The 10,000-nt window shown below is 51.1% G+C and overlaps 1 protein-coding gene across 1 annotated transcript in view; it reads left to right on the top strand.

Moving 5' to 3' along the window:
- LOC129693806 (roundabout homolog 2-like) overlaps nucleotides 1–10,000 on the top strand; it is a 50,068-nt gene that overhangs the window by 9,696 nt on the left and 30,372 nt on the right. Inside the window, exon 4 of the mRNA XM_055630561.1 lies at nucleotides 977–1,096. Within this exon, the coding sequence (XP_055486536.1) occupies nucleotides 977–1,096 (120 nt within the window). The remainder of the gene's footprint in view (nucleotides 1–976; nucleotides 1,097–10,000) is intronic.

Raw genomic sequence — 10,000 nt, 5'->3', positions numbered from 1 at the left:
TATTCCAATGGGTCTGGTGCCACCAAACAAAAAAGAAAAAAGACTCGACTCTCCGGAGTAACGGGCCCCGTCCCACTTACGTGATTTATTTACCGGCGACCGTCGGTGAACCCGCCATAGTCCCAGCAGGTCTCTGGAAATTTTCAACGCGTTGAAAAACCAGCGGGGACCAGAACAAGGTAGGGCTCTTCGAGCGACCACTCACGACCGTACGGGCTTCATTCATCCCGCGACATGTCGCCTGTATGGTCGTTGAGTCGCCCAAAGTGTCGTAGCGTCTTTTTGGTCGCCATGTTGAAGATTTTCAGCGGCCTATACCGGGTGCCGGCAGTCGCCGAAAAAGTTGCGTAAATGGGACAGGCCCGTTGAAGTTTGGTGTCGGGACTCGTCTTCAGAGCGAAGGTTTGGCGCTCGATTCTCTCGGCGCGCAGCGTGGATGCGAAGACGTTGGCCGTGGATGGTGACGTTACCTTCTAGCCAATAGCCTCTTGCGTTTGCTCATATATATCTCCCACCCGCCTTCTGCGTTTGTCCGCATGGCTTTGCTTCGGCTTGCAGCATGAGCTATTAACCAAAGAACCTACAGCGGAGCAAGATAGACCACTCCTGCTAAATGCAACGGGCTGACGCTGAGAGAACAGTGGGCCTTTTTTTCCATCCATTTCAGTAACCGGACCCCACCCGACCCGCATGTGTAATCAACATTGTGGGGGGAAAACAGTTTGTGATAATAAATTAAAATTCTGAAAACGAGGAGGAGATTTTTCCCCGAATAACTTTTTATTTTTACGAGGATGTTCCCGTAACCGGCGTTTCCGTCTCCGCGCGAGTATCTTTGCTCCGCTGCGACGGGAGATTGGAAGCCGGTTACGGGAATGGGGCCGGAAATCACCCGTGACCGTGGTCTGTCTTGCTCGCTGTAGGGTCTGTGGTATTAACACCAGATGCCGCTTGACCTCTCCCCTTTAACATTTAGCCCTGCTTGTCATCCCTGACTATCGACTGGCTGAGGGACTGTCTAACAGAATGCCGCACCATCATTCAGAGGACTTCAGCACCTCCAGCTCCCACAACAGTTCAGAACGGAGTCTCTCAGGTTTGTCCTGCGTGCTAACGAACAAACACCCCCCCGCGCGCCCCCCTGACCGGTCGGAGAAGGAGGGTCGACGCTGTTCTCTGGACCGAGACGTGGCCACAAGGAAACTGCAGGTGGTGGTTTCAAAAGAAAGTCGCAGAGTGCTGGAGTAACTCGGCGGGTCAGGCAGCATCTGTGGAGAACATGGATAGGTGACGTTTCACAGAGTGCTGGAGTAACTCAGCGGGTCAGGCAGCATCTATGGAGCTAAGGAAATAGGCAACGTTTTGGGCCGAAACCCGTAAGGGTTTCGGCCCAAAACGTTGCCTATTTCCAGAAGGATTTCGTCCCGAAACGTTGCCTATTTCCTTAGCTCCATAGATGCTGCTGCACCATAACTCAGTGGGTCAGGCAGCATCTGTGGAGAACATGGATAGGTGACGTTTCTCAGAGTGCTGGAGTAACTCAGCAGGTCAGAGAATCTCTGGTGAATCTCTGGAACTCTCTGCCACAGAGGGTAGTCGAGGCCACAGTTCATTGGCTATATTTAAGAGGGAGTTAGATGTGGCCCTTGTGGCTAAAGGGATCAGGGGGTATGGAGAGAAGGCAGGTACAGGATACTGAGTTGGATGATCAGCCATGATCATATTGAATGGTGGTGCAGGCTCAAAGGGCTGAATGGCCTCTACTCCTGCACCTAATTTCTATGTTTCTATGTTTCTATGTCAGGCAGCATCTATGGCACTAAGGAAATAGGCAACGTTTTGGGCCGAAACCCGTAAGGGTTTTGGCCCAAAACGTTGCCTATTTCCAGAAGGATTTCGGCCCGAAACGTTGCCTATTTCCAGAAGGATTTCGGCCCGAAACATTGCCTATATCCTTAGCTCCATAGATGGTGCTGCACCATAACTCAGTGGGTCAGGCAGCATCTGTGGAGAACATGGATAGGTGACGTTTCACAGAGTGCTGGAGTAACTCAGCGGGTCAGGCAGCATCTGTGGAGAACATGGATAGGTGACGTTTCACAGAGTGCTGGAGTAACTCAGCGGGTCAGGCAGCATCTGTGGAGAACATGGATAGGTGACGTTTTACAGAGTGCTGGAGTAACTCAGCGGGTCAGGCAGCATCTCTGGGGAACAGTGATACTGTAGGTGCCCTCTGGTCCTCGATTCCCCGACTCTGGGCAAGAGACTCTACATGATCTATTCCTCTCATGATTTTGTACACCTCTATAAGATCTCCCCCTCATCCTCCTGCGCTCCATAATAATAATAATAATAACTTTATTTGTTAAGCACCTTAAAAACAACCAAAGCTGACCAAAGTGCTGTACAGAAAAAAGAAAACAAGCAAGACATCATAAAACAGGCAGAACAACAGAACATACAACTAACACGAGGCGCATAAATTACATACGAAAATCCAAACAATAAATTAAAAAACATAAAACACAAGTACGAACAACGCAGCAAAACCAAGCAAATAAAGTTAATAAACAATTCAACACCTCACTGGTCTACAAAGGCCACGGAGAATAGATATGTCTTCAGGAGTGACTTAAAAACAGCTAGAGAAGGGGCCTGTTTAACGTGCAGAGGCAATTCATTCCACAATCTCGGAGCCGACACAGCAAAGGCACGGTCCCCTCTGAGCTTCCGCTTAGTCTTTCGCTCAATCAGGAGCAGCTGATCATCTGACCTGGAATAGAATAGAATAGAAACCCAACCTGCTCAACCTCTCCCTGCAGCTCACACCCTCATGTCCCGGCAACATCTTCGTTATATCCCTGTCCCACTGTACGAGTTCATTCCAAGAGCTCTCCCGAGTTCCCCTGGTTCCAACTCGGAGATTTACGGTAATGGCCGCTCGTCGGTACTCGGGGCTTCGTGGACATTTTTCAACGTGTCGAAAAATCTTCACCAGTCTTCCCGTGCTTACCTGCATTTAGCGAGTCTTCCCGACTACCTGCCGTTAGCGTTACGAGCCGCTAAGAGACGTCCCCGAGCTCCGACGTACCCGCTACGCTCATTCTCCGTGCTTACCACGGGTTTGATTTTTTTTTTTTTTTTTTAAACTCGGGGAGAGCTCTTGGAATGAACTCGTACAGTGGGACAGGGCTGTAAATCTTCTCTGCAAATCTTTCCAGCTTGACAACATCTTTCCTATAGAAACATAGAAACATAGAAATTAGGTGCAGGAGTAGGCCATTCGGCCCTTCGAGCCTGCACCGCCATTCAATATGATCATGGCTGATCATCCAACTCAGTATCCTGTACCTGCCTTCTCTCCATACCCCCTGATCCCCTTAGCCACAAGGGCCACATCTAACTCCCTCTTAAATATAGCCAATGAACTGGCCTCAACTACCCTCTGTGGCAGAGAGTTCCAGAGATTCACCACTCTCTGTGTGAAAAAAGATAACACGGTGCCCAGAACTGAACACAATACTCTAAATGCTGCCTCACCGACGTCTTGTACAACTGCAACGTGACCTCCCAACGTCTATACTCAATGCTCTGACTGATGAAGGCCAATGTGCCAACAGTCTTTTTGACCACATTATCTACCTGTAACACAACTTTCAATGATCTATGTACCTGCACACCTGGCTCCCTCTGCTCCACAACACTCCCCACAGCCCCACCGTTCATTGTGTAGGCACTATCCATGTTAGTCTTACCAGTAGTTTGAGGAATAGTATTTGGGGAGGTCATGTTGCAATATACAATAGACAGTGGTGAATCTGTGGAATTCTCTGCCACAGAGGGTAGTCGAGGCCACAGTTCATTGGCTATATTTAAGAGGGAGTTAGATGTGGCCCTTGTGGCTAAGGGGATCAGGGGGTATGGAGAGAAGGCAGGTACGGGATACTGATTTGGATGATCAGCCATGATCATATTGAATGGCGGTGCAGGCTCGAAGGGCCGAATGGCCTACTCCTGCACCTATTGTCTATGTTTCTATGTTTCTATGACAATAGGTGCAGGAGTCGGTCATTCGGCCCTTCTAGATAGCACCGCCATTCAATGTGATCATGGCCGATCATCCCCAATCAGTACCCCGTTCCTGCCTTCTCCCCATATCCCCTGACTCCACTATCTTTATAACCATATAACCATATAACAATTACAGCACGGAAACAGGCCATCTTGACCCTTCTAGTCCATGCCGAACACGTATTCTCCCCTAGTCCCATATACCTGCGCTCAGACCATCACCCTCCATTCCCTTCCCGTCCATATAACTATCCAGATAGGGCTCTTTAAGAGCCCTATCTAGCTCTCTCTCGAAAGCATCCAGAGAACCGGCCTCCACCGCCCTCTGTGAGGCAGAGAATTCCACAGACTCTCTTAGTCATCAGTAGCTCATGCCAAGGTGGCCGTGCCTACGATAACATTACACTTCCACGATTCAGGCCCAAGGAAATGCGTGTGAAAAAGTGTTTCCCTCGTCTCCGTTCTCAATGGCTTACCCCTTATTCTTAAACTGTGTGTGTGTGTGTGTGTGTGGCCCCTGGTTCTGGACTCCCCCCAACACGCAGATCACGGAGAGAACGTGCAAACTCCGCACAGGCGGGATGGGACCCGGGTCTCTGGCGCAGTGAGGCAGCAACTCTACCAGCTGCTCCCCAGCTAGAGTTTGTGTAGCTATCTTGGCCAGGGAGATGGCAAGACTTCAGTCATCAGTAGCTCGGGCCAAGCTAGCCGTGCCTACGATAACATTACACTTCCCAAGATTCAGGCCCAAGGAAACACGTTGCTATTTTGGAGAGGGTTTCATGCCAAAGTGATTTATTTGGCCCAATCCTTCACTCGCCTTAGTTGGCTCAGGCTTCAAGTGAGGGGGGAGAAATTGAAGAGGGAGGCTCAGGGGTAACTTTTTACACCAAGAGTGAAGTCCGTACCTGGTCCGAGCTGCCAGAGGAGGCGAGGGAACAAAGTACAGTTACGACTTTTACAAGAGATTTGGCATTTTACACCCCAGCGGTATGAACATTGACTTCTCCAATTTCAGGTAGTCCCTGCTTTCTCCCTCCTTCCCCTCCCCTTCCCAGCTCCCCCACACAGACCACTGTCTCCGCCTCTTCCTTTCTTCCCTCCACCCCACCCCCACACCAGTCTCAACCCGAAACTTGCCATAGAGGGAGTACAGAGAAGGTTCACCAGACTGATTCCTGGGATGTCAGGACTTTCATATTGAAGAAAGACTGGATAGACTCGGCTTGTACTCGCTAGAATTTAGAAGATTGAGGGGGGATCTGATAGAAACTTACAAAATTCATAAGGGGTTGGACAGGCTAGATGCAGGAAGATTGCTCCCGATGTTGGGGAAGTCCAGGACAAGGGGTCACAGCTTAAGGATAAGGGGGAAATCCTTTAAATCCTGAGATGAGAAGAACTTTTTTCACACAGAGAGTGGTGAATCTCTGGAACTCTCTGCTGCAGAGGGTAGTCGAGGCCACACAGTTCATTGGCTATATTTAAGAGGGAGTTAGATGTGGCCCTTGTGGCTAAGGAGATCAGGGGGTATGGAGAGAAGGCAGGTACGGGATACTGAGTTGGATGATCAGCCATGATCATATTGAATGGCGGTGCAGGCTCGAAGGGCCGAATGGCCTCTACTCCTGCCCCTAATTTCTATGTTTCTATGTTTCTATTGGGACAAGCCCAAGATGTCACCTTGGCTGGCATGGACTTGTTGGACCGAAGGGCCTGTTGTTCATACTGTACAGTTCTATGCCTCTAATGTTTTGTGGGATTAGATCATGGAACAGTACAGCACAGGAACCTGTATATCCACGCCCCCTAGCCAAAAGTCTCTTAAGCACGACTCCACCCCTACCCCTGGCAGCGCATTCCAGGCACCCACTGCCCTCTGTGTTAAACAAAAACTCTAGGGTTTATGAGACACTTAGAGGGTTATGAGAAAGTTGGGTAACATGGAACTTAACTCGGCACGGACTCGGAGGGCCGAAGGGCCTGTTTCCATGATGTATCCATGAATTATAAAGGGTTTGGACACGCTAGAGGCAGGAAACATGTTCCCGATGTTGGGGGAGTCCAGAACCAGGGGCCACACACACACACAGTTTAAGAATAAGGGGTAAGCCATTTAGAACGGAGACGAGGAAACACTTTTTCCACACAGAGAGTTGTGAGTCTGTGGAATTCTCTGCCTCAGAGGGCGGTGGAGGCCGGTTCTCTGGATACTTTCAAGAGAGAGCTGGTTAGGGCTCTTACAGACAGTGGAGTCAGGGGATATGGGGAGAAGGCAGGAACGGGGTACTGAAGAGTAACTTGTCAGCTTGTTTCATCTATAACTAGGGATGGCCAACGTTCCCACTCCCAAATAAGGGACAAAAGGTCAAAATACGGGACAAATTCCCCGCGGCAATCCGTTGACGGACTGGGCCGTGTCTGGGTGAATGATGAGTTGGGCCCGGGGTGCTGGACTGTACACAAAGCCCAGCCGGCGGGGCCAGCTGAGGAGTTTTGGCCCCGATGGGGGGCTGCGCGCAAAGTCCGGCGCCCCGTCCAACTCGTGAACCGATGATCGGCCGTGAGAAGGGGATGGGGGGGGGGGGGTCAGCGAAGGTCCGAAGGTCGGACAGCTGGCCGGGCTGCCGACTGACCGACCGACGGGGCCACGGGCGAGGCGCTGCTGCTGCTGCTGCTGCTGCTGCTGCACTCCACGGGCTGCACTACGTCGGGACGGGTGAGGCGGGGGCCGGACGACCCGACAGTCCCCTCGACCCGAGTAGTAGCGGTCAAATACGGGACAAGGGCGGTCCCGTACGGGACAAACCAACTTAGCCCAAATATACGGGATGTCCCGGCTAATACGGGACTGTCGGAGACACTAACTAGAGGTGACTGGAACAGGCAGCATCTGATGGACAGACAGACACATTCCAAGAGGCCTCTCGCTCGAAGCATCCCCTCCCCTGCTCCCCCACAGCCTGGCTGCTTCCCACATCCTGATTCCCGCACCCTCTCTCTCTCGTTAAGACTCCATCTACACCTCACGCTGCCTCGGCAAGGCCAGCAGCATCATCAAGGACCAGTCTCACCCCCCGGCCACTCCCTCTTCTCCCCTCTCCCATCGGGCAAGAGGTACAGAAGTGTGAAAACAAACGCACACACACCTCCAGATTCAGGGACAGTTTCTTCCCGGCTGTTATCAGGCAACTGAACCATCCCACCACAACCAGAGAGCGGTCCTGAACTACTATCTACCTCATTGGAGGTGCGTGGTTACACATGTCTCAATTCACGTTGCCTTAGCCATTTCCACCAGTTTGAAACATGGACCCAACTCTGGAGTTTAGAAGGATGAGAGGGCATCTCATTGAAACAGATAAGATCGTTAAGGGCTTGGACACGCTAGAGGCAGGAAACATGTTCCCGATGTTGGGGGAGTCCAGAACCAGGGGCCACACACACAGAGTTTAAGAATAAGGGGTAAGCCATTTAGAACGGAGACGAGGAAACACTTTTTCTCACAGAGAGTTGTGAGTCTGTGGAATTCTCTGCCTCAGAGGGCGGTGGAGGCCGGTTCTCTGGATGCTTTCAAAAGAGAGCTAGATAGGGTTCTTAAAAATAGCGGAGTCAGGGGATACGGGGAGAAGGCAGGAACAGGGTACTGATTGGGGATGATCAGCCATGATCACATTGAATGGCGGTGCTGGCTCGAAGGGCCGAATGGCCTCTACTCCTGCACCTGTTGTCTATTGTCTAACACGAAACGTCATCTATCTATTTTACGTACATCGTTCAAAATGGCATTGCAGACCATCAGTTCCTCAGGCTGGATGTTCCCAAGGATGTTCCTTTACGCCCCCTGTCCCACTTGGGCAACCTGAACGGAGACCTCTGGAGACTTTGCGCCCCACCCAAGGTTTCCGTGCGGTTTCCGGAGGTTTTTGTCAGTCTCCCTACCTGCTTCCACCACCTGCAACCTCCGGCAACCACCTGCAACCTCCGGCAACCACCTGCAACCTCCAGGAACCGCACGGAAACCTTGGGTGGGGCGCAAAGTCTCCAGAGGTTTCCGTTCAGGTTTCCTAAGTGGGACACGGGGCTTTAGGAAGGAGATGAGGAGAAATGTATTTAGCCAGAGGGTGGTGAATCTGTGGAATTCATTGCCACAGACGGCTGTGGAGGCCACAAGTCAGTGGATATTTTTAAGGCAGAGATAGATAGATTCATGATTAGTGCGAGTGTCAGGGGTTATGGGGAGAAGGCAGGAGAATGGGGTTAGGAGGGAGAGATAGATCAGCCACGATTGAATGGCGGATTGGACTTGACGGGCCGAATGGCCTACTTCTGCTCCTATCCCTTACGACCTTATGGCACAGTCCGGTGTCCACAATGGCGTGAATCGGACAGTCCCCTAGCTTATGGAAGGACCGTTCGTTCAGAAGCCTGATAACAGCGGGGAAGAAGCTGTTCCTGAGTCTGGTGGCGCGCGTACACGCTTCTGTAAGGATTTGAGTATAGGAGCAGGGAGGTTCTACTGCAGTTGTACAGGGTCTTGGTGAGACCACACCTGGAGTATTGCGTACAGTTTCAGTCTCCAAATCTGAGGAAGGACATTATTGCCATAGAGGGAGTGCAGAGACGGTTCACCAGACTGATTCCTGGGATGTCAGGACTGTCTTATGAAGAAAGACTGGATAGACTTGGTTTATACTCTCTAGAATTTAGGAGATTGAGAGGGGATCTTATAGAAACTTACAAAATTCTTAAGGGGTTGGACAGGCTAGATGCAGGAATATTGCTCCCGATGTTGGGGAAGTCCAGGACAAGGGGTCACAGCTTAAGGATCGAGGGGGAAATCCTTTAAAACCGAGATGAGAAGAACTTTTTTCACACAGAGAGTGGTGAATCTCTGGAACTCTCTGCCGCAGAGGGTAGTCGAGGCCACAGTTCATTGGCTATATTTAAGAGGGAGTTAGATGTGGCCCTTGTGGCTAAAGGGGATCAGGGGGTATGGAGAGAAGGCAGGTACGGGATACGGAGTTGGATGATCAGCCATGATCATATTGAATGGCGAATGGTGCAGGCTCGAAGGGCCGAATGGCCTCTACTCCTGCACCTAGTGTCTATGTTTCTATGTTTCTATGTGTACCTTCTGCCGGACGGGAGCGGGGAGGAGAAGGAGTGACCAGGGTGGAACTGGGACAAGTCTTTGATTATATCGGCTACTTTTCCGAGGCAGGAATAGATCGGGCAGAGTCTCTTGCCCAGAGTTGGGGAATCGAGGACCAGAGGACACAGGTTCAAGGTGAAGGGGGAAAAGATTTAATAGGAATCTGGGGGGTAACTTTGTGCGTGTGCTTGCTGCGTGCAAGTGCGCACATGCGTGTGTGTGTGCGTGTGTGTGTGCGCACATGCGTGTGTAACTTTTTCACACAGAGGGTGGTGGGTGTATGGAACAAGGAGGTGGTTGAGGCTGGGACTATCCCAACGTTTAAGAAACAGTTAGACAGGTACATGGATAGGACAGGTTTGGAGAGATATGGACCAAGGTGGGACTAGTGTAGGTGGGACATGTTGGGTGAGTTGGGCCGACATATTGCTCAATGACTCTATGACACTGATGGGGCTGTCCCACTTGGGCGACTACACGGGACATCGCCACAACATTTTCAACCTGGTGAGAAATATTCGACGACAGTTTTCGCTGTCGTGGGTGAAATCCATTAAAACTAGTCACTGGGTGTCACCCAAAGAGTCACCTAAGTGGGACAGGTCCATCAGTGTAGATGGAATCAATGGTGGGGCGTGCGCTGGTCTGGTCTCCATCGACAATCCTTGCGGACTTGGGCAGTGATGTCCCCAAACCCAACGCTTTGCTTCCTGTCGCCTATCTGTAGCTACTTAGCTTTGTAGCGGGGCGGTCCCCATAGACTGGATGGGCCGA

This window comes from Leucoraja erinacea, unplaced genomic scaffold (genome assembly GCF_028641065.1).
Source record: "Leucoraja erinacea ecotype New England unplaced genomic scaffold, Leri_hhj_1 Leri_430S, whole genome shotgun sequence".
NCBI classification, from domain to species: Eukaryota; Metazoa; Chordata; class Chondrichthyes; order Rajiformes; family Rajidae; genus Leucoraja; species Leucoraja erinaceus.
The sequence above is the reverse complement of the archived record's forward strand: the minus strand, read 5'-3'. Positions and strand labels throughout refer to the sequence as shown.